The 23,550-nt window shown below is 46.2% G+C and overlaps 1 protein-coding gene across 1 annotated transcript in view; it reads left to right on the top strand.

Annotated features, from left to right (window-relative positions):
* The window catches only part of MYO9A (myosin IXA), a 153,789-nt gene that overhangs the window by 109,192 nt on the left and 21,047 nt on the right, over positions 1 to 23,550 (top strand). Inside the window, 12 exon segments of the mRNA XM_050903446.1 lie at positions 4,167 to 4,242; positions 9,354 to 9,497; positions 10,198 to 10,237; positions 11,119 to 11,241; positions 14,980 to 15,060; positions 15,975 to 16,085; positions 17,116 to 17,238; positions 17,748 to 17,897; positions 18,136 to 18,446; positions 19,392 to 21,041; positions 22,637 to 22,718; positions 23,257 to 23,469. Of these exon segments, the coding sequence (XP_050759403.1) occupies positions 4,167 to 4,242; positions 9,354 to 9,497; positions 10,198 to 10,237; positions 11,119 to 11,241; positions 14,980 to 15,060; positions 15,975 to 16,085; positions 17,116 to 17,238; positions 17,748 to 17,897; positions 18,136 to 18,446; positions 19,392 to 21,041; positions 22,637 to 22,718; positions 23,257 to 23,469 (3,104 nt within the window).

Below are 23,550 nucleotides of genomic sequence, written 5' to 3'. Positions count from 1 at the left end.
GCTTGTGAAAATATTGTCTCCAAGGGCTTTTACTTAAAACTAGAGCGTTTGGCAATGTTACTTTACAGAATGAGGTGGGTAAAGATGCACTTGGTCTCCATTTCTTCCTCCTCAGTCCTCTGTCACATAATAAACTCATCCTGCATGACAACACGGACACTCTTGCCTGCACTACTATATTTTATATATATATATATGTATAAAAATATATATATTTGATGCTCATATCTTTAGATATATCATTTTTCTGCCATTATTCTCTTCCTTCATGTTGCACATTAAAGCTTACAGAAATAGCGCGCTGCTATATGCAGTCTTCAAGGGCAAATCCTCAGCCCGAGTTGCTAACTTAAACATCGTACAACTTAGGTGTAAATGCAAACCGCCTAGTTTTTTTCTGCAGAGCTGAGCACGGTAAGTACAGTAGTTGCATGTTAAGTCTTCACAAATACGCTTTTCCTGCCAGAAACCTTGTATCAGATTTCCATGCTTCCTGCAGCATGTAGCGTTGGGGGAGCAGAGGTGTTTTAATTCTTAATTTAGACTTTAATTCTTAATTTAGACTACGTTCTTTTTTCCTGCAAGTTCCCACCATTGCTACTATTGCTACAAGGAAATATAAAGCAGTAAGACAAACAGAGCGCTAGATTTTAAGTGGTATTGTGCTAAGTGACCTTACTGATACTACTAAGAAACTATTGAAAAGGAAGGCGGTTATCAGTAATTTTAATTGCAATTAATTAGTGAATTTTAATTTGTAAGTTAGCTCGGCAATATGGGAAGTTTGGGGAGGGGGGGTTAATTTGCAGTTGCTTAGGTGTGAAGAAGGAAATTCATACAACTCAAGAGACACTTAGAAACAGAGCTTTAATGTAATGTGAAGCAGTGAAGTTGAGCTCAGTGTTGAGCTCAACATGTTAAAACCTCACTTCTTATAGACTGGTCCGCACAGTTTGGTCTCTCTTAGGAGAAAACCAACACATGGATCCGAGAGTAACATTGCCATAGTTTGCGAATTGGCCGAGAGCATCCGACCTGACAAACAAGTAATTCATGTTGTGCATTCAGAAATCCTTCGCGTCTTCCCACGGGGTGTGCTCCTGCAAGCGCCTTCCCCAGGCTTCATTTCTTTGGCAGGCTAAACCGGGGTTGGAGCGTGTATAATTTTGGGGTCCTGAATTTAGTGGGCTTGCGGGCCCCGCAGGCGAGGATGCTCGGGCTGAGGTTGGCCCCGGGGACTCGGCCCTTCCCAGAAGTCAGATGAGGTTACACCCATGTCATCCTGGAGAGAGGGACCAAATAGATCATCTCCTTGTCTTGAATTGTGCAATTAGTTCTAGCTATGCACAAAGAGAGAAAATGAATTGATTTGATGAGTATCTTGACATTCCCTTTAGGTCACTTGGTGTTCAGCTTGTGTAGCCAACTGATCGCCCTTCGCTGGTGTCTTTGAGTCTGTCAGTTAATTTATGGTCTTCCATCAGAGCAAGGCACGGGGTTTAGACATCTCTGAGTTCAAGACCAAAGCTCTGCTGGTTGCCACTCATGATTAGGGAGTAGACTGGGATTATCCAAAGCTCTTCCTAGCGAAGGCAAAGACCTGCTAGGCAAATCCATCTGTCTTTCTGAAACACTACAGCTGAAGAAAAGGGTATGTGCTTGAAAAATCAGAATAATGTTGTTCCTGAAATGTAAAATAGATTAGGCTGCATCTGAGCTGGGCGAAGGGAATGACTGGTTTCCACTCACACCACTGTTCCTTGCATGCAGCTTATTAATATATACAATTTAATAGCCCGTATTCGCTATACAGAATTCTCAAAGCCACATGTGACTCATCGGCTTAAATCTAAAACCTTTTTGTCTTTCGTTTCTAAAAAAACCCACTCTCTTTCCCAGAACAGGGGCTACATCAATATGACAACTTGTATTTGGCTGTGGCATGTATATATTTCTTCGTTTAAGAGCCAAGTGATGGCACAATGTAGAAAAGTCTTTTTTGGGGGGGGGGGGGGTATATCTAAAGCAATCCTCTTTAACCCAGCTTGTGCACCATAGCTTTTATTAATCAAAAAGTCGTTTAAGGTGCTAAGCTGGCAGAATTACGATGCGGTTTTAATGCAGTTATTATCTGGAAGCCTGAAATAGAAATTCCCTTTTCCCGAGCAATGCAAGATGCGGATGCAGTGGTATGTTGGTACAACCTTGTCTTCATAACTTCAGCCCGACTTGTTGGGTTAGATGGTGTTTTGGGCTTTTTCTTTCAGGGATTTCGTTGGTGGGGGGTGCAGGGAAGTGCAGGAGGACAGAGTTTGCTCCAAAAAGAAGGGCATGGATTTAAAACAATCTTAGAAATACCAGTGAAAGCCCATTATTCATGAAATGCTTTAGGTTAGAGAAGCCTTCTGTGCCTTAATGGGGAAGTATCCAGGCATATGTACTATATAAAAAATAGACGCAGCTGGATGTTAGGTGCTTTCTTAGTGTAAAACTAGCTACAAAAAATACTAATGCTGTGTTTTAAGCAGATTCCTGATTACTCTCATTTTTTTCCCCCTTTACACTTGAGTTTCTGTGCTCTAAACAAGCAACTTTTGGCACAGAAATGCCAGTCTTAAAAGAGGTAAAAGAATGCTCCTGGGATGAGAAATGTAACAAAAAATGGCTTAAATGGCAAAGAGAGGGATTAAAAAGAGAATTTTGAACTCTAGGCATAGCTACGCACTCGGATAGATTATCTGGCTTGCTTTCCAAAAATCTCCAGAGTTGGAGATCGCAAAACCTTCTCAGCAGGAGTGATGTGGTCCTGCCTTGGAGCACAGGCAGGATCAAAGATGACCTGTGGCACAACACTCCCCAATTTTCTTTTGCTCAGATTTCTAGGATATTCGGACATCTTTAGATACAATAACTTAACCAAGTGGACCATCAACCTTTTCAGGCATCTCCTGCCCAATGTTCAGGCTTCAAGACAAGCTGTTCTAATATCTCAACGGGTAAAGGAGGGCGGTAGATGTCCTGTTAAAGGGATGTCGCCTGTTGAGGTTTGGTAGGAATTCGTCTTCTCCTTAGAAATTTCAGGCTCTGAGGAATGGCAGATCAGCAGGACGGGCTCAGATCTCTGCGTATTTGCTTTGCGTTCATCTTCAGAACAAAAAGATCTTTAGGAGACCTTTTGGCTCAGCATCTGGGCTGTATTAAATAGGAAAATGATAAATGCGGGGAGGAGGGGGTATGCTATTGCTTCTTCCTATTCTGTTACAAACTATAGTTTAGACTTCTTTCTTTTTAGAGAGGGTTTTTTTGCAATTTTTTTTCCACTGCAGAAATCTCAGGGTAAAGGAATGTACATTTTTCCCATGTTCAGGTGAGTGCTGTGATGTTCCCTGTCTCACAGCAGCGATTTCGAGACAGTTAAAAAATCACTCGGCTGTTTTCATGTCAAATTTGAGCTTATCGGGTCTTTATATATCTGTAGTTTAGTGACTTGAAAAGTGTTTCGTTGTCTACAAAAATTGCCTTCTGTCTTCCTAAATGCTTGGTTACAAAACATTTCCACTTTGGGGAAGATAACAGCTTGAAACGTCTGGTTCTGTAACCATGCATGATAATTTCCTTGGCTATTTATTAAATATAAATTACTCTAAAACTACCCCTACCAAAGAATATGGGTTCAATAGCCAATAAAGCCTCCCTCGTGCAATACATACTACTTGCTATACATGTCCTTTTTCCAAGCACCCTACTTATGTGCGGGTGTTTTGCCTGTGCAGGCAACTGGGTTGTCCCGTGCACAGCAGAGAGCTTAGGAATATTTTGGACATGCAGGACACGGATGGCTGGTCCCCCCATCACAGCAACCTCTTCCGTCACCCCGTTTGCTTACTAGCTGGGACAACGTGTCCCTAACACAACGTGCATGTGTGGGAGGGGAATTAGTAGGCTTGAGCAAACAGCGTTACTCATAAGGGTGATGACGCTGCAGCAGAGAGGTAGAACTTAGTAGGCGATGGGTATGTCGGCATCCTTGGCACCCTTGTATGCCCAGCATGTGCCATGACACGTACATGCTCCTCCTTGCTGTAGTCAGTGCTAAGCTATGGCTGTGCTAATTGCCTTTTGGTGAAGAGCCAGGTAGAAACATCTTTTTTCATGTGCTGCTTTAGGTATTACTCGGAAGAGCCCGCGGACACCGCTCTCGGATCTCCAGGGAGTCAATACCATCAACGAGAGAACCCAGCGGTAAGTCTCTTCCTTTTACGTTGGCACGACAAGGAAATCTGGGATGGGAGAGCACTGTCTGTTGTTATAAATGACTGTATTAATGTTTCTCCCAGCTTGCTTACTAATTTTGTCTTCTCTTTGTTCTTTCTCTGCTATGTGATCATATCTAAATATCTTTACCTGACTAAATGTCAGGCAGGGAAAGCAACTTTCCTGCGTCAAAAGGCAGCAATTGTAGGCGGCGTGGCGTACGAGGTAGTAAGAAGCTTGCAAAAATAATTAATGAATGTGCCGATATCAAGGAAATAAAAATTTACTGAGGATTTTTCTGGCGTGAAAAACCCAATAGATGTGTTTGGGTGCAGAACTGCACGCAAGCGGTGTGATGGTGGCTCTAGGCGCCACTGAGTGTGGAGGACCTGGGAAGTTATGGGGCTTGAGACGATACCTTGTCAAATGTTTGCTTGTTTTTAAGGGGAAGAAGCATGTTAACTTCAAAAAGGTGCCATTTTTACAGGTTTTATGTACAGTTTTATTTTTTAATCCTTCCTTGAAGGTTCTGGCCATTCAAGCAACTACTTAATGAGACCTTTTTGCTTGAGAGTCAGATCTACACTTTGAGATGCAGATCTGTGCCTCTTCTGCAAAAGGTTTTCCAGATCCATTTCAGAATTAAGTCACTTGTGAAGCAAAATGTCTTCATTTCGAAGGGACATCTGGGCGCTGATCCTCCTCCTTTTCTCCAGCTACTCTTGTGCTATCCCTCTGCAGACCCCAGAAAATCTGATTATCCAAATGCCATCTCTAAAGGGGTACAGTGCCTCTCTGCTTCCCTCTGAGCAGATGTGTGTGTGTGCTGGGGAAAGATACGATCGGAGCATCCTCAGCTCCTAAAATGATTGCTTGGAGCTGCAGACATCCAGGTATAACTTCATGGCTGCTCTGAGTTTCACAAGAAGTCCAGAACAAGTCGAGAGGAGTCTGGGACTGTCTCCTGAAACGTGTCCAGCAAATCCCCTGTAGTGGTCCTTGCATCTCAGTGGGTGTTCCTTCCACACAAAATAAAATATCCTCCAAATATATTATTAAACCTCATTTTTTACTGGCTTTAATGCCAAATGGCCAAGACAGAAATTAGATACACGTTGTTCCTTTTTTTTCTAGGAGAACAAAAGTGGCTTTTATTGTCTGGCTTTGTTCACCACGTACCCTCTGAGTGCCATCAAGACTAGAATATCCCTCTTGCCCTGAATTTTTTCCCTTTGAGAGTGGTGGTGACACCCTGCTGAAGGAGAACTGAATATTCTCCTATCGTTACAAGTTGGCTTATTTTCAGTGGTCAGAGAGGAAGCGATTTCCATAAAATTGTTGGATTGAATTCATAGATTTGTGCCACTTCTCGAGTTTGGGCAGAAATCCAGCTTGTGCAAGCGATCTCACCCTGTCATGGGAAAGTGGTGCAACCCTGGTTGTCCTCAAATCAATCTTTCCCACCCCTCCTTGTCTTTCTCCTAATGCTATAGCTGCTACAGCTCTAGTCTGTTGGGTTACGACGATAGCAGGTACATGGTAACATTTGAGGCAGAGAAGGTTGGTGTCTCCAGAGGTGACGATCACCGTTTCTAGCATCTCTGGTTGCGCAGGTTTCGCTAAACGTGATGTAACGTGAAAGTTGGTCCCTGTGGAGATCTTCATGTGTAGATAAGAGAAGTTCTGCAGTTTCTCTAGCAAGCCTTCAAATCTGATGTTGGCGCGTAAAGAACGTCTGTGAAGTGGGATGGGGCTTTTCTTTACTGTCCAGCTCCAGCTTTGGAGGCACATTAGTGCGGCAGCTTGGGCTGTCAGCGTTTTCATAGCCCAGAACGTTTCAGTTATCTCAGCGAGGGGCCATTGTAAAGGCAGGGAAACTCCTCCTGTCCCAGGCAACGAGGGGGATGTATTTATTTACTGTGGAGTTCAGTCTGTGGTCAGGTCTATTTATTTGGCTTAACCCAAGCCAGCATAGCAGACAAGTTGCCTTAAACAGTCGGGATCAAGGGCAGCAACTACTGTGTCTTTCTTCCGTCATCCTCAGCAGTTGTAGCCTAACAAGAGGGTCAGGACAGACAGTTTATTCCTTTTACTGATATATTTGCAGAAAATGTACTTTCGAAGCTGTCCTGACTCCTGTGTTCCTCCTGGTGTGGTGCCTCAGTAGCACGGTCCATGATCTTTGCTTCTCTTGGGCATCATCAGTGATGGGTCCCCAAATGTCACCTGTGCCCTTTCCTTATGAAAGCACAAACCGGGTCTCTCCTAAGATCTCTAAAATCCAGCCTGCGCTTTTGGAGTAGGCAGGTGATTTTGATACCGTTCATTGCAGATGATTTTGATCTGAAGAGTCGTGATTTTGATCTGAAGAGTCATATCACACTTGATAAATGTTGATATTTCAGTTAAATTGCGCTTGTCAAGCAAGAAGGGGTAAATACAGGGGTGAAGGTAACATGTATAGAAGAGAGATTTACTTTAACAGCTTTCCAGCAGATAGACTGGCAAGCGATTTACGGAGCTAAATTAAACAGGAATTTGCTTTCAAAGTCATCTCATGGTCATGCGGTCGCTGATAAGTCTGCATTGTACATCCAACCCACAGGATAGCCCGGGGCTTGCTTCTAAAAGCAAATTTGAGGCATGACATCACGCAGGAAGTCATTGCGGAGGGTTTAGCGAGCCAAGCGCTCTCCTCTGATCTCAGAAGAAAGCGGACGGGTGGTTTGCACATGCTGGGGGGGGAAACCAGGCTTCAGCAGAGCATCGGGAAGCCTGCATGCCTTGGAAGTGCCTTCGCCGGCCATCAATTAATGAAAGCCATGCCATCGCTAACCAAAACCGCTCGGGCTGTCTGTTTTCCGGCTGGTTTATGTTCACTGATGAAACTGTTTTATGTGCAGTGATGTCTAAGCGGCGTGCAGGAAAGCAGGTGTTGATCAGTCTGTCTTGAAACAGTTGGTTGAGCTTGGTGAGATGATTGACCTCCCAAGTACCAAAAAGGCGGCGTCAGTCGCCATGTGCATGTATCCATCCTGAAGTGTCCATAATAAACAGAGCTGTCATTTTATCTCTTTTTTTTTAAATTTTTTTTTTCCTCCAAAACCACATGGGAAGTTCTAGGGTTTTCTATTCCCTAGACTTGTTCAGAGTCCATATAGCCACAGCCAGTCTCAAGCCTGAGAGCGCATTGAGGTCAGCCAGGATTAATGATGGGTTGTAAATCCCGAAAGTGGCCATTGAGGTTTAGTGGTACCCGTCAACCGGTGGTTTTTTTTTTTTTCCTCCTGCCAATAAGAGGATTTTGATGGATGGGACCTTAGCTGTGAAGAGAAAGAAGGTGGACAGGAAAGATCACCTGGATATTAAAGCTTCTCGCTGGCCTTCTTTGAATCGAACGGGTTGCTTAAAAAAAGCAGATCCGGGAGCACTCAGCCAGGGTTTTACTTTGCTGTGATTCATCCTTTCTTTTAACAGTGGTACATGTCAAAATGCTGATTTAATGGGGCTAGGAAGGAATTTGGAAAGCGCTGCGGCGAGGCAGCAAGGCGACTTGCACTCCAGCGTCACGTTGCTCCAAGGATCTGCCTCCAGGCTTTGAGCTGGCTGAATGAACAACTTTACGTGCTTTATTTTTTAATTTCCATGCGGCACTTGATATTTGCCCTTCCTCCAAATCAAGACTTTAAGGCAAAGAGCTGCCTTGTTGCTAGACCTCAGAAGTGACCGGTGCCGGAGGCCCCATTTAAACCACCGTGTCCTTCAGCATCCTCATGACCAGAAGACTGGTGCTGCATTGAGTCTCCTCCTATTCCTTTTCCTCCTGTCTGAGATAGCTCGCGGTGGGGGGGTTGCAGACCCCACATCCTTCCTTAGGTCATCTTTATTTCATATGATGGTTTCTGCAAGGCTGATAGAGAATTTATAATTTAAAAAAAAAAACAAAACAAACCAGCAGCCTTCCAGTACCTAAAGGGGGCCTACAAGAAAGCTGGAGAGGGGCATGTCATGATAGGACAAGGGGTAATGGCTTTAAACTGCAAGAGGGCGGATTTAGATGAGATGTAAGGAAGAAGTTCTTCACTGTGAGGGTGGTGAGGCACTGGAAAAGGTTGCCCAGAGAGGCTGTGGATGCCCCATCCCTGGCAGTGTTCAAGGCCAGGCTGGATGGGGCTTCGAGCAACCTGGTCTAGTGGAAGGTGTCCCTGCCCATGGCAGGGATCTTTAAGGTTGGGATCACCCAACTAGGTGATCTTTAAGGTCCCTTCCAACCCAAACCATTCTATGATTCTATGAAAAACTCACCACCAAACCGAAAGTATTGCAGTTGGGTGCAGCCCAGGAGAGGCTTTGCATAACCCCAGACACCATAGGAAGGCTCCTCAGCTCTGGAAGTTACTTGCCCTGATGTGAAGTTTTGTCAAGTACCCATTTCCCTTCCTCCAGGGGAGGATTTTGGTTCCTCTTGCCATTCCCTGCAGTCCCTCTGCAGCCACGTGAGCGTTTCCGGAGACCAAAGCAGCTCTGCTCCATGGCCGAGAGGACCAAATTGGGCGAGTGATTTGTAATCAGGTCCCAGTGAGTGATTTTGGGCCACTCCCATCAGTCCAGCTGGGGCTGGCACCCTTCGTTTGTGGCAAACAATTAGTTTCTTGCAAATGATACTTGCTTTTTCTTTTCCTAATGAAATGATTGCATGAATTAGAAAAGACAGAGTCAGCACCAGCATCATCTAAAGCTGTGGCTATTAATGATGGCAAGGCTGATGGCAGAGGTCATAGTCTCATATCCTTCGGACCACTGGGGTATCTGCAGACCCAAACCTTGCGGCTGGGAGAACTGGGAGCTGTTATCCTCCTGCTGATAGTTTTGATCCTTTTATGAATATTTGATTTTTAAAAGGTGCTTAATTAGCCGATCGCTTCATATGGTGTCTGGCATCATGAACTCATCCCATGGGAGCAGATTTATGATTAAAAGAATAAAGCAGCGACTCTCATTTTCTACCGACGGATTATTTTATGATCTTATTTTTTATTTTGTCGTAGAACCAGGTTTTTTTACGTCTTCCTAACACTGTGCGCTGTTTGGTGTTGCAGCGATGCCTACGCGGTTGGCTGGAACGGCCGGATGGGGATGCGGCACAGCAGGCTCGCCAGCCCTGGCGCCTTCCTAGACAAAGATGGGATATTCGTCAACACGACCAACAGCAAGCTGCTGGAGAGGGCCCACGGCATCCTCATGTCAGTGCAAAAGGAGGGGATTTTGGCTTTATTCCTGGAGCGTAATGAGCAGCATGGGTAGTTAGAGGAATGTAGATAGCCAGAATATAAAAATATCAGGGTTTCAAGTAGACTCGGAGGCGTTTCACGCTTGGGTCAAAGCAACCCCAGTACGTTTTACGCGTCTGATTTATTTAACTCTTATTGTTCATTTGTAATGACAGACGTGGGGAAGAGAGAGAAGGAATGAATCTGCTGGTCAAACCAGTCTCAAGATAAGACAGCGATGTAATGCAGTCGCTTTTTTTAACATGATATCAAAGTTTCCATTACAAATTGGGTGGGGAAATGATGTCGATGATTCACGCTGCAGCCTCATCAGAAGGTTCAGAGAACATCGCCGGGGTGGCTGGAGTTAACGCGGGGTATGAGAAAGCCAGGAGGGTGGTCAGTCGTTTCACGACGCCACTCCCTCGCTCTACCCAAATTACCGGCATCCCCATCATTTCCAATGTAATGATTCCCTTTAATTGGATACCTTCCTCTCAAACCTGTGCCACTAAATCTGTAAAACGAGTTTGCAGCATGCAGAAGCAGCCCAATTTCAGTGCAGGTTATAGGAAGCAGCTGCTAAAGGGGATTTGAAAGGACTTGTTTCATAAACTCCTCCATTCTGCAATTGCACGCGTGGATTAACCCGAGCCATTTATTATCTCCCCAGGCGAAATAAGAACTTCAAAGCCAAACCCAATCTCCCAAAGGTGAGAGAGAAGCACCTTTTTTACCTTGCTGGTCCGTGGGTTAAGACTTGTAGGTACAGCGATGAGATGCTGATGGGTGCGAGGAAGACCACTTCTGTCTACATCAAGACCTTGGTCAACTCAGCTCTGTTCAGGGCTTTTTAATTTATATAAAACCAAAGGATTTCAGCCCCGATTTGTGCTGGGGGAGTGCTGTATGAGTGCTTGCACCCTCCTTTCTTGGACCTGCTCTAGCTCCTTTTTTCCTCCTCCTGGGAAGGAGTACATATGTGCTGGTGAAATTTGATAATTAAGTCTCTAAACTAAAATGAGCGGGTAGGATAGGCAAGAGGGCTGGTACCTGATAGGCAACAGGCTTGTCTTAATACTCAGTTTCCCTCCATCTTGCATATACTATATTTTAAGAGATGCCAAGAGATCTATTGTATCTAGAAGACCAATGCTTGTTGTGGTTCTTGCTGGTGCTGCGTTGGTGGTCAAGAGCAGAGGACCAGGAGGAGCAAACTTTGGTTTTACTCCTCTCTGCGTGCACATTGCACCTGGAGAGGCACAGATACAGTTAATCGATGAACTTCATTAACAGTGAGTTGTTTGTCTGCAGCCCTTAGTGGGTAGGAGAGCCAAATTTCCCGTGGTCGAAGATGCCCTTGGCAAGTCCTCAGAGGAGCTTGGAGGAATGTGATCTGGGGGATCTGGCTCTGGCCAAATAGAGCAGAGCTACATTTCAAGCCGTCCCTTGGTGTTTCCCGTTGAGATTAAGTAGGGTGGTCACCTAAGGAAGCCCTGCAGAGGGTATAAAGAGGGATATAGCAGATAGCATGATGGTAAGATCTAGTTATTCTTGCATAGCAAGAACAAATGGAATCTCTCTTTTTCCACAGCACATGCTGGACGTGAAGTCTCTCAAGCACCTAACCAACCTGACGCTGCACGACCGCATTACCAAATCTCTCCTCCATCTCCATAAGAAGAAAAAACCGCCCAGCATCAGCGCCCAGTTCCAGGTAATCCTTTGCCTTTGATACGGGGAGGTGAATTAAAAGCCAATACCTGCTCCGGGTCCCCAGGGTGCCTGGGAGGACGCTTGCAGGCACAGTCCTGTCCCATCCTCGCCGCCGTTTAGGACATGAATTCAGCTGAGGACCGGGCTTGGGTAAGCTGGGAGACACCTTGCAGGTATCTAAATGGTGTAAAGGGAGAGAAACAAGAGCGATGGTGGGATATCATGGGGAATGAGGCGGTGGAACAAGATGGGAGGTGAGGATGAGCTGCAGAGCAGAGACGTTGGTGCATCCCTGTCCTCTGGTACCTCCCTTTCCAAGCCATCGCGTCACGGCGCTTTCTCTGCCGAATGCAGAAACCGCAAAATCCCGACACGACGTTTTTACAGTCTTTTTACTTGCATTCAGAATCCGAAATTCAATCTGGTTTCAAGCCAGCCAGAATGTAAATTTTAATAGGGGCAGAAAGGTCAAAATAGTGCTGCGTTATCTCCAGGCAGGCAGAGGAGTTCAGAGGAGGGATCGATACAGCATTCGTTGTGTTGTCGGCGCTGTGCACCAGCCAGCCATCCCTAGGAATAGCTGCAGCGAAAATAATCCTCCAATATGCGCATCAGGGCTTGGAAACTGCTACAAGGCACATGCACAGGCAGGTGGTAATATTAGAGAGCAGCTTTTCAGTTAAAAATCAGTTTCTAAGCAAGTCTGGCTTGGTTTTGACTTGTAATTTTGGGGTGTTTGGTTTGGGTTTTTTTTTTTTTGGAGATGTGGGTCATTTTTAGAAAGTCTCCGTGCGTAGATCTGGGTAAGATTAAGTAATTAAATGTATACATGCACACACACTCATATCTATATAATTGGATGTATATATAATTTGCAGAATGCACATCTGTGTGTATATATATATTAAGCTTAGTCTAGTCTAATGGTATGCTGGTTGAAATACACTTCTGCAGAGTTTAATTCATGCAATACCATGGGGCAGTTGAAACAGGGATGTCTTGAGTGAAATGCCTTCCTGAAACTTATTCATCCTTCAAAGGAAACTCTGAAAAGCCCCAGGGTGCATGATTGAGATTTATATATATATATATTTTTACAGTGCATACAAATAAAAGACCACTAAACGCCGTGAAGATTTCCCCCCTGCCCCTATGCAGCAAAGCAGATCGTTCAAATACCCTTTTCCTTACGCTTTCTGATGTTCCCCAGCGATGATGTGACAACATAGGAGCTGTGCCTACAACACGTCCTTTTCTTTATTTAAATGAATAAAAACATATTTAAGTCGGAGGCAGCTCTGGTATGACTGCCTGCTTCTCCTCTTAGACAAACGCCGGGCACTCCAGCCTTAATTTCATTTAACACTTGTAAGAGAGAAGCATTGTGTTTTCTCGAGAGAGCAGCCTGGTGCAAGCCAGCGAGATTGCTTTTTTTATCAAGAGCAGGCTGATAAAATTGCGGCGCGTGGAACTGGGTCACAGGCAGGAAATACAAGTTTTCCTATCACGGGGTTTGGGTTTGGTTTGGTGTTTTTGTTTGGTTTTTTTTTTTGCTGATAAATGCTGCCTTGTGGCTAATGCCTGAATGCCGGGCTTGCAGCTGCTCCGTCTCCTATTGATTTTAACCATGCCTATACTTACGGTTATCTATAGGCGAAATAACTATATTAGAGGACGCTGTAAGAGTAGCCATGGCTTTCACAGTTGAAAACTAGACCGCTGGTACCTAAACTGCAGCACGGCGATTTAAAGCCTTCCCTTTTATCCTGCATGCAGGTGGTACCCTAGAGAAAAGGGTGCTGTCCTGTCTAGCACGGGGTGATGCTGAAACGATTCATCGCACCCTGAAAGACCGAATACAGGTGGTGAAAGAGTGGGTGGCTGGAAAGCTTTGCAGGCAGAGGGACAAAGGAGCAGGGTACGGGGTTAATCCCGGGACCTCGCATGTCCTTTACGGATTCCCGATGACCAGAGCTTGCGCCAGATGGCAGAGGGTGCCTGAACCATCTGCCGTGCGCGGGATGTCGCTGGCTGCCGATGAAGTGGAAATACCCCCTCCTACGGGGCCGGCGGTCGCAGTACAATCCAATTTCCCCAATTTCCAATGCCGGGAGCGCTTTGCTTGCCGGGGCTTTCGGCAGGGCTCTTTGGCAAAGGGGTTGCATCCCGTATGCCCCCCGCTTCCCTCCCGCCAGCCCGGTGCGGGGCACAGTGGGATGCTGCAGCACCGTTGCTGGTTGATATCTCCAAATAGGCTTTTTTTTTTTCTTTTTTTGTAAAAAAAGAGTGATTTCAGTCTACTTTTAAGAAAACCAGGAGCGTGCCAGCGGAGGTCTGCCGTGGCGTGGCGTTCCCGCTGCTCCCTGGGATGGGAACGACGGGGACAGTTGCATGCAGTTAATATACGCATAACGCAGCTGCATCGCACGTGCGTGGGATCCATCCCTTACTCTTCCCCAGATCCTGGATGTAGATAAATTTTTCTAAACATGAAAGGCTTCCCATAAAGATGTCTTTAAAATGATCAGAAGGAGAAGAAAAGGCTTCCCGCAAGCAGATCTGTAGGCGGAATGCTTCTTTCTAATATCACGCCGTTTTATTAACACATATATTCAAAAATTTATAACTCTGCTTATAGTAAATATGCAACAGAATATCTTTTACACAACTGAGTTTTAAATGCTGTTAAAATCAGGAGTAATCAACTCTGGAGCATGTTACTAATACCATGTCAGTAACATGCTCGGTAATTAGAGATATTCAAAGTATTTATAGGGCACAGCAAAAAAAAAAAAGCAGTCGAGGAGCTCGGCCAGCCGCAGACTGACTCAGCATGCTCTGATTTTCAGTATGTTTTTATTCAAAGAGCTTGTGCTTCGTCGCAAAAGAGTCAAAGATTTGCGAGGTGGAGGAATAACTCGGCGTGATGTCCCGCTGGAGCGGTTGGGCGTAGCAACGATGCCAATATAAATTCATTTTTATGGGCTAGGCTTTTAATAATGATGCAGAAATAAGGGGAAATATAAAACAGGAACCTGGAAAACCCTTGATTCTCAGTGATCACAACTGGGCATTTCAGCAGAGGAATGTGGCCAGGAATATGCCAGCGTTGAAGCTATTCTTCTCTAAAAACAACCTATGAAGTGGTTAGGGTTCACAGGCTTCAAAAATGATTGCAAATTCCAGATTGCAAATCATTGCAAATTCCAGATTGCAAATCCCTGCAAATTCCACATCTTCCCTTTGCAAAACTGTCACTAAGAAAATGCATTTTTAGGCTAGCAGTAAAGTTTTGACTGTTAAAAATTGGGAATAAATGCTGTGTGGAGTCACTTCCGATAAAGGAAAAGTTTATTTGTATTTAAAAAACATCAGTGATTGTTTGGTGCAAGGTGTAAATCCTTGTCCTGGAGCTCCCGCTCACGTCTAGAAGAGGCTTGTTGGTGCGGAGCAGGATATGGCTTTGGGCTCCAGTGGCTGATGTGAAAAGGTCAAACCGGGGAATCTCAAAATACAGCCCGGCATTATGTTTATCTCCAGCTGATTTGTTGGGTGCAAAGACAAAACCAGCCAAGTTGCTTGGGCTGAAACACTCATTTTGGGGAACAATTTCCCATCTGCCTGGTTTACTCATCGTTTATTCCAATTTTTTTGTTTTTTTGATTTAAGCGCTTGGATTTTTGTTATTCATCGTGGTCTCTTCTCTGTTTCCCATCTGAAGATGTCTTCTCTGTTGCAGGCATCGCTCAACAAGCTGATGGAGACCCTTGGCCAAGCAGAACCTTATTTTGTCAAGTGCATTCGATCCAACGCCGAAAAGGTAAATCCCGTCCCATGAAAGCAGTGCTGCTAACAATCATCTTGGAAATATTTTGTAAATTTTTGCAGGAGGTTGAAAAGAAAAGAAAGCCCCAAATTGAGTTGGATTTAGAAGATATTTGTATACAAGCAATGGGAAGCGTGGAGGTTATCACTTGGGTGTTGCTCTTGATAAACTGCACTGGCTCTTCTTGTAATTGTAGAAACACATACATGAAAAAAACACGGGTTTAATTTATATGAAAAATATATTGGTTTTAATAGATGAATTTGACTCCTTTGAAGCTCCTGCCACCCATAGTAGAGATTTACAGAGCCATGAGTTCACTCATGCTGTTACTGAGTCCTAAAGCTTCTTTAAAATAAAGTTTGTATAGGTAGATACTTTTAGAATAAGCTACATTATTCACACTGACTCAGTGATGCATCGTATTTCTTGAATTTGACTTTAAGCATTTGTCTCATGGGCTAAGGACCCTCAGTTTCGAATGAAGGTTGCGGTACTGATGCTTTCTTGTGGATTAATCCGTCGGAGTTTTACCCAGCCGTTTAAAGATGAAGCTTTGTGCCCAGGAGATTATTTAGTTGCTCACAATCTTACCCGTTAGCTGTGACCTCGGCGGGAGGTCTTATTCAGTTCGGGGGCTCCAAAAAACCTTCTTTGTAGCTTTAGATATCTAGTTAGCTGTTTGAAAGTCTCCATCTGATGGCTGCTTGGAAGCAAACAGGATTCAACCCTGGTGGGATTAGTACGGTTCCTGGGGACCCGCGTTCCCTCCCTCCCCTAGCATCGTTGCCAACGTGCGTGTCATGCAGATGTGCTACATCTGCTGAATCCGTTTACCCATCCGTGTGCTTAAAAGCTTCAGTTAAAGGAAATATTTGCTCATCGCTGGCCTGTTTTTCCCCTTCCAGCTGCCCCTGCGGTTCAGTGACAGCCTGGTGCTCAGGCAGCTGCGGTACACGGGGATGCTGGAGACCGTTCGCATTCGCCAGTCAGGATACAGCTGCAAATACTCCTTCCAGGTTGAGTGACACGTTTTCCGTCTTTCGCCACCTTTAGCATCATTATCAGAGTTGTCTGAATGTTGCTCGCTCGTATTTTTTAACGAGGTAATGAATTTATAGCGGATGTAATGAGCTGATGTCTGGCACGGAGTGGTCTTCTGCTGCGCTGCTGATTTCTAGCAAGCTGGTCTAGACCTAGGTGAAGGCCACGAGCCCCTCTGCAGATAGTGTCATGGTTTTTGAACAAAACCAGTATTTTTTTGTAACGTGGACTTCCTTTTATGCAAAAAAAAAGGTATCCAATTTGCACGCGCTCTTCTGCGCACGTTTTGGAATCACCTGGGAATGGTGTTCGCCCCGTGGTGTCAGTGCTGGCTGCATCCCATCGGGAGGGTGATTGGCATCCTCTAAACAGCTCGGGAGTTATCCAGCTTTTCCTGTTTTCTTCTTTTCCGTGTGTTTGCCAGGTTTTGCGCGCGTGTCAGTCCTTTCATGTTTTGCTGGTGCCGATTTGTTTCGTGCTGGCAGCTGCTTTGGGCCAGATGCCATGTCCTGCGCAGCAGCTGTTTAGAAAAGGAAAACTGCTCAATTTTTTTTTTTTTTTTTTAATGTGAGCGTGGATCCCAACCTTACTTGGGAGGATCTCTCCTCTCGGACCTCCTCCGCTCTTGGAGTCCTCACAGCAGTGACCGATGGAGCATCTCAGAGATGCTTTGCAGATGCTGGTAACCCCCTTCCGTCGCGGCCCTTGCTGAGAATTTGGAGCATTTTTTGCTCGAGATGACCCCGTGGGTTCTGCAGAACCTCTCCTCCCACGCTGAAAGACGTTTGAATGTTGCTGGGTCTCTGCTTCGATGTGTTTGCCATCAGACCACAAATGGTGGACGAAACTTGGTATTCCACAGTCCATAAAATGCTTTCTGTCCTTCTGCTCACTCGATGGATCCCGTTTCATGTGGCCAGTGGAGCAAATCCGTTATTTATGGAAGAAGGGGACACAGCAGGACCCATCTAACCAAATCTTGGTGTTTCTTTTTTTCCTTCTCAGGATTTTGTGAACCATTTCCATGTCCTTCTGCCACAAGGAATCAGCCCGTCTAAGCACAATATCCATGATTTCTTCCGGAAAACAAAACTCGATCCAGACAATTACCAAGTTGGAAGAACAATGGTAATTTATCCTCAGCTCAGACTTACGTTTAAGATACAGATATAACATTTGCCTGCCTTTCTGTAATGATAAATTAACATCTTTATATATGTTTTTAATCAATGAAACTATTTTTCTTCTGTTTGCCAGAAGCCAATTGCTTAAATGAAGCTTTGAATATTGTTAACACAAAATAGTAAGAAACATGGTTGTTTTGCGTTAACCAAGTCCCACGTCTGGTTGTAACGAGGCGGCCTTCAAAAAACTACGTCTGTGTGTAGACACAGCTTGATACGATGGCTGTCATTTTGCCTCCCCTGAAGGGAAAGCAGAGGCTCTGTAATTCAGAGCTTGGACAGTCACAGGCCATAGATGCAACTGCAGAAACGTGTCAGAGATGGCTTAACTAAAATCAGCTGCTCAACTTTCTTCTGGGCATCCAGGACACAGAAACCAGGAGGATTAAATCATTTGTCTTGTGGTCTTGGAAGCTTTCCATGCTAATGTTTTTTGGGGGTTTTTTGGGCCAGGTTTTCGTGAAGGAGCGGGAGCGGCAGCTTCTGCAGGACCTGCTCCATCAGGAGGTGCTGCGCCGGATCACGCTGCTGCAGCGCTGGTTCCGCAGCATGCTCTGCAGGAGGCAGTTCCTGAGCTTAAGGCAAGCTGCAGTGATCATACAGGTAGGTGATGGTGCCTGATTTCGTTGCAAATTACAATCCACGAATCCTACAGATACAGCTGATGGGTAAAATCAGGTCCCCTCTCCGAGGAAGGAGCTTACAATCAGGATTTGACTCCTAGTACCATAATAAGTTGGGAATGGGGGAGACCGAGCTGGAAAGGTTGCATGAAGGCAGGTGCTCTCCCATCCCCACGCAACACCCGTTACAATCCTTGTACTACCTGCTGTGTTCGCAGAGATTTTGGCGTAGTTACCGGAGTCGAAAGCAAGGCGAACCATCCCCGGACCCTCTTGTCCTCGGTAAAGCTGCCGTCGTTCTCCAGACCCACTGGCGTGGCTTCGTGGAGAGGCGGAGGTTCCTGCAGATGCAGTTTGCAGCCCATCTTATCCAGAGCTGCTGGCGGGAGTACGCCAAGCGACGGCACGACGCGGCCACCAGCATCCAGGCGGCCTGGCGAGGACACCGCGCAAAGCAGTCGTACGCAGCCAGCAGAAGCAAAGTCGTCTGCTTGCAAGCGGCGTGCAGAGGATATTTAGCACGACAAAGGTAACGCCGTTGGCCTCGGTTAAAAAAGAAAACATTTTCCGATGATGCTCATTGGGGAGGGAGGTGGTTGATGTGAATTCGGGCACCGCTCCGACTACGGCGACTTACAGAGGATGGTGTCCCTTCGTAGGATCCCTGACCCTCTCCCGACCTGCCCTGATCCTTCGTTTGTCCACGCTTTCTAACAAAGGAGTTTATTTAGCTGCACGTCCTACTCTTAGAATAAGCAGAGCCTATTTCAGGTTGGAGCACGTAGGCAGTGGAAAGCCGAGGCCATAAATACTCGCGAGTTTGTTTTTTTTCCCCTTGGCAGCAGCACCAGTTTAAGTAGCCTATTTTTAACTCAGATTGCCTCGCTGATCCGGTTGCTGCGCTGTCTCGCAGGGACAGGAGATACTGGAGCCAGCCGCTGCAAAGGGGAGAGGGTTTCCAGCCATGCCTTGGCTTGCTGGCCGCGGGGCAGGTCTTGGTTCGTTCTCTGGAGGCGCTGCCTGCAAGGTGCGGAGCACCTTGACGTAGGGTGGAAGATTTGGGAGATGCAAAGAGCTCATGGCGCGGGGCGCGAGTCCCTGCTAGCTGTACCAGAGGCAGCCCGGGCAGGATGTGAAGATGAAGAAGCCAAGGGGGTGCGATGGGTTAAGATCTTCTGGCTCCGTCAGCTTACAGACGAGCTAGACCAGGGATGGAGGCTGGAGCTGCTGCCGCCAGCACGAGAGGAGCTTTCAGGTGCGTTGGGGCAGTCTTTGAGCAGGAGAGACGGCATAAGAGCAGGAGGTTGAAAACTGAAAGTGCACTCGCGTTGTCTTGCACCAGATGTGCAAGGAGGATTGCTTGAGATGCCGACGGTGGTGCTGGTGGTGGTGATGAGATGCCACCGGTGCGGTGCCTTGAAGGGACGTGAGTGGGCACGGGGGTACAGTATGCTGGTTTTCTGCTTTCTTGCAGGTTTAGAGCTTTGAAAGAGCAGCGATTAAAAGAGATGCAGCTGGAGAATGGCCTGTCAGTTAGAGAAGAGGATGGACTGGAGGCAGGTGATGCTTTGGAAATTAAGGGCTCCGACCCGTCTAAGTGGGAGGACGGCTCATTTGAAGAGCGAGTGAGAGCTATAGAGGAACATAAATCGCTGATGGAGAATAATCGGGTGAATCACGTGGACCCACTGGATACTTCTGCGAATTTATTGTACAAAAGGCATGAGAGAGCCAGTAGCCAGAGCGGGATGGACACTGAAGAGGAGGTCGTTGTGAGAGAGAGACCCAAGTCGCTGGAGGATCTCAACCAGAAAAAAGTGGTTCGTGCAAAAAGAGAAAGCCGGAGGATGCGTGAACTGGAACAGGCAAAATTTAGCTTGGAGCTGCTCAAGGTCCGGTCCACCGGCGGGCTGTCACCTTCAGAAGAGCGGAGGTGGTCCACTGAGCTTGTATCCGAGGCACTTCATTCCCCTCAGGGAACCCCGGAGAGCGAAAGCTCTCAAGGGAGCTTTGAGATGTTAAGCTGTGAAGATACCCCAAGTAATAAACTCGTTTCCTTAGTTTTAGACGAGCAAGAGGCACAGTCGTTTTCCACTGACTCTTTGCCTAGCAGTCCCCAGGCTCATCTGCAGAAGTCTCTCTGTGCGGCAGACGTGAACAGCAATTTACCCGGTTGCAGAAGGATGCTTTCAGAGTTGGAGCTACCTGATAACCTCACCGTGAAGGAGCGCGTGGTCTGTGACCCCCAGAATGTTATATACAAGACTCATCCAAGAGAAACCTTCCTTTCCAGCAACGTACCTACTTTCTACGTTCCGCCACAAGACAACGTGAAGGTGAAGCTGATGGAGAATAACCTGAGGAACAAAGCAGTGGAAAGAGAGGAGAGGACAGTTACGTTCTCTGACATCAGGAAGGGCTCTGAGCCAGACCAGGGCAGAGCCTTGGGAGGGGAGGAAGTGCAGAAGTCCTCTACCAAGAGAGAGGAACGTGGGACAGCGACTGCCACACAGGCCCATTCTCCAGACTCTGTCATCAAGAGACTAGAAAAGCTCAACGTGGAGAAGGAGGAACGGCAAAAGCAGCTTCAGCTGCAAAATGAGAGGGAGATGATGGAGCAGATCCGTCAGCAGAAGGAAATTCTGGAGAGACAACGCAAAGCCTTTGAGCAGCAAGGGAGGGTGGAGGCTCTGCAGAGGGCTGAGCAGAGCAGAATGAAGGACCCCTCCCTCAAGCCAACCAAAAAACCAGACAGCCGGCCTCAGTCGGTCCTCATCCTGCACCCCCAGAGCAGAGGGGAGCACGACCCCACCACAGGTGTGACTCCAGCCTCATCGGTGGACATTAAAGGTCTCACTGTTGGGACCAGGGGAAGCTCTCCAGCCCACAGTGCCCCCAAAGACAGACCTGTCAGCATGTTCATGGAGCGAAGAGAAGGTCAATCGGGATCGGCGCTGGAACCCCGATGCCATTCCAGACCGGCTCTGGACCCCAGGGACCTCCCAGGCAGCCACTTCTCGAGGATGGAGCGCCTTCGGCAACCCCGAATGCCCAACCAGGCCACCGAGGAGATGAGGGCAAGCACTATGTTCTTCACGCCGAAAGACAATCCCTTCGGCCTCCAGTGAGTAAAAACACGGTGTGCTTTCTCCGTAGGCTTTCTCCATAGGCTTTCTCCATAGACTTTTTGTTCTGCTAGAGACCGTTTTATACAAATGGTCCAGAACGTTGTTTCTGGAGACTGTACAAAACCCCTAGCCGACACAAAGATGGGTTTCTTGATCTTCTAGCAATGAGCGGGCAGAGATCAGAGGAAAAGGAAAAAGAACTGGAAATATGATTTCTCAGTCTCTTATGTGATGGGCATTATGTGAGCCGGGGCAGATACTCATGGACATTAGCATGTGAAGGGTGTTAATAGAAAGAGGGCTGACACTGCTTTCATTTACCGTAGATGAATGGTGATAGGAGTTTATTTCTCAAGGTAGAAGACGAAGAAAAAATTCTTAGGGTTTTTGGGTGGCCAGAGTAGAAATGACTAGATAAGGCAGAAAATTTCAGGATTTTTTCTTGTTTACTGTATAATTAGCACAGCCAGCAAAGCCATTCGGACAATCTTAGCATTGCAGATTAAAAAACAGCAACTGTCCAGAGAGGGTTTGGGATGCGAATGCACTTTTGACAGCATATCGCTTACATACATAATTACACAGGTAATGGGCTTAGCAGTCGTTCAGCTCCGTCGCATTCCTTAAATGATGGGCTGCTCCAGCACAGGGTCTAGAGCCCGCAGCAAGGTCTTGGGACAACGTTTGCTCCCACTCCATCGTTTTGCTTAAGCTGCCCTGCCTAATTTTGGAGAGGTTTTGGTGATTTAGCTCAAAAAGGACGTAAAACCCTCCCAAATCCCGCTCCACCCTTTCCAAGGCAAAAACTACCAGTGAATGTTTGCTGTTGATAACTGAAGGTACCTCCAAGCGTAGTAGTCTTGTGGTTTATGTGCCGTTGTGACGGGAGAACATTCCCATTTAATTTGTGCAGGTTCTTTAACTAAGTCTAGACAGACATGATGGGGAAAAGGAGCAGTCAATAAAAAAAATAGCCCTTTGCCCCCCGATAGAGCCAGCAGCATCCCTCGCGCGTGGCCATGGTGAAGGTTTTATTCGGAAGTGATGGTAGAAAGAGTGAGCTGAGCGAAAAGCAACTGAAGTGGGTGTATTTTTTAATGCTATGTTAGATGCAAAGCGAGAATGCTCTCCTTCTCAACCGGTTCGTATGAAAATCTGCAGGAGGTCCTGGAGAATTGGTTTGGAAGCTGGTATTTGAGAATAGTCTTCCCCCAGAAAAATTTCTTTCCATTTCTTTTCCTGGTTCATGCACAGAACAAGCAACAGGGGGGAAAAAAAAAATTAAAACTTCCTGTATTTTACTTTTTATTCTGCAACAGAACAATCGCATTTGAGAATCCAGAAGTGAAAAAGTACCATCCGTAACCACCGTGATGGGTAGAGTAGGCAGGCAGAACTTTGTATCTTCTTGTCCTTTGGTATTAACTCAAATCCTGAAGAATTCAAAGCGATTCCGAAACCCCATGACCTCAAACTTGCAATTTGGTCTTGATTGCTTAGGCTGCGCGCTTGTACGCTTCTGCGAGCCGGGCTGGCACGGTGGGAAGGCTTTTAGGAGAAGGTGAAACGTCTCTATTGTGTTGTGTTTCAGCAGAGAAGCAAATCATCAATGCCTTTCCAAGGGTGAACTAGCTAAGAAGCCATTTAAGATGCCGGGGTCTGGCAGAGGAGAGGTAAGTTGTGGCTTGCTTTTTTTTCTCTTTTAATTGAACGGGGTGGGGAAAAAAATCCTTATTCTGCCAGTTTTCCCTCAAAAGCTTCAAAGAAGTGAACTATAAAGCACAAGGGCTGCTAGACAGAGGGAAGGGGGATATCACGGTACAGCAACCTTCACACCTTCTCTTAAAAATAAAAAAAACCCATAACGTTAAGTCGTAGCAGCTCTGGATAAAAAGGATCTCACGGTCCTGATGGCAAACACTGTCCAACGCAGTCTTGTCTTGGTTTGGTTTAACGTACATTTGAGTAACGTCCATGATTGTCCATTTTCACCGTTCTGTCTTGGTTTTTGTTTTTCCTGGTCCTTTTTTTTTTCTTTTTTTGCACTAGATATAATATTGTATCCCCTCCGTGGGGTGCAGTGTCACTCGGAGATGTCTTAAGGCTGTACTTGAGCTACGCTGATGCCAAACATCGGTAGAATCTCCTTTTTATTTTAAAAACCTTTTGCTTTGTTTTGTTTTTTGTTTGTTTTATCATTTGGTCAAGCAGGTTCCCAGACCGACCCATAAAAAGAAAGCCCGCATGGCGCGGACGCGCTCCGATTTCTTGACTAGAGGTACTTTTGCTGATGGGGAGGGGGATACGGAGGAAGATGATTACGATGGCAATTTTGAGTTCCTTCTCTCCTCTGACCAACCTCCTCATCCCGAGGCGGTGCCTGCAGCCCGGCTGGGGCAGGCCTGTTACAGTGACTCCGAAATGGTAATTTTTTCCAACGTGGTGGGGGAAATGAAACAAGGGAGCGAGCGGAGCTGTGGGAGCCTTTCTTTGCTAACCTTAGCT

This window comes from Gymnogyps californianus, chromosome 11 (genome assembly GCF_018139145.2).
Source record: "Gymnogyps californianus isolate 813 chromosome 11, ASM1813914v2, whole genome shotgun sequence".
Taxonomy (NCBI): Eukaryota; Metazoa; Chordata; class Aves; order Accipitriformes; family Cathartidae; genus Gymnogyps; species Gymnogyps californianus.
Note: the sequence above shows the minus strand (reverse complement) of the source record. Positions and strands in the feature narration are given on the sequence as shown.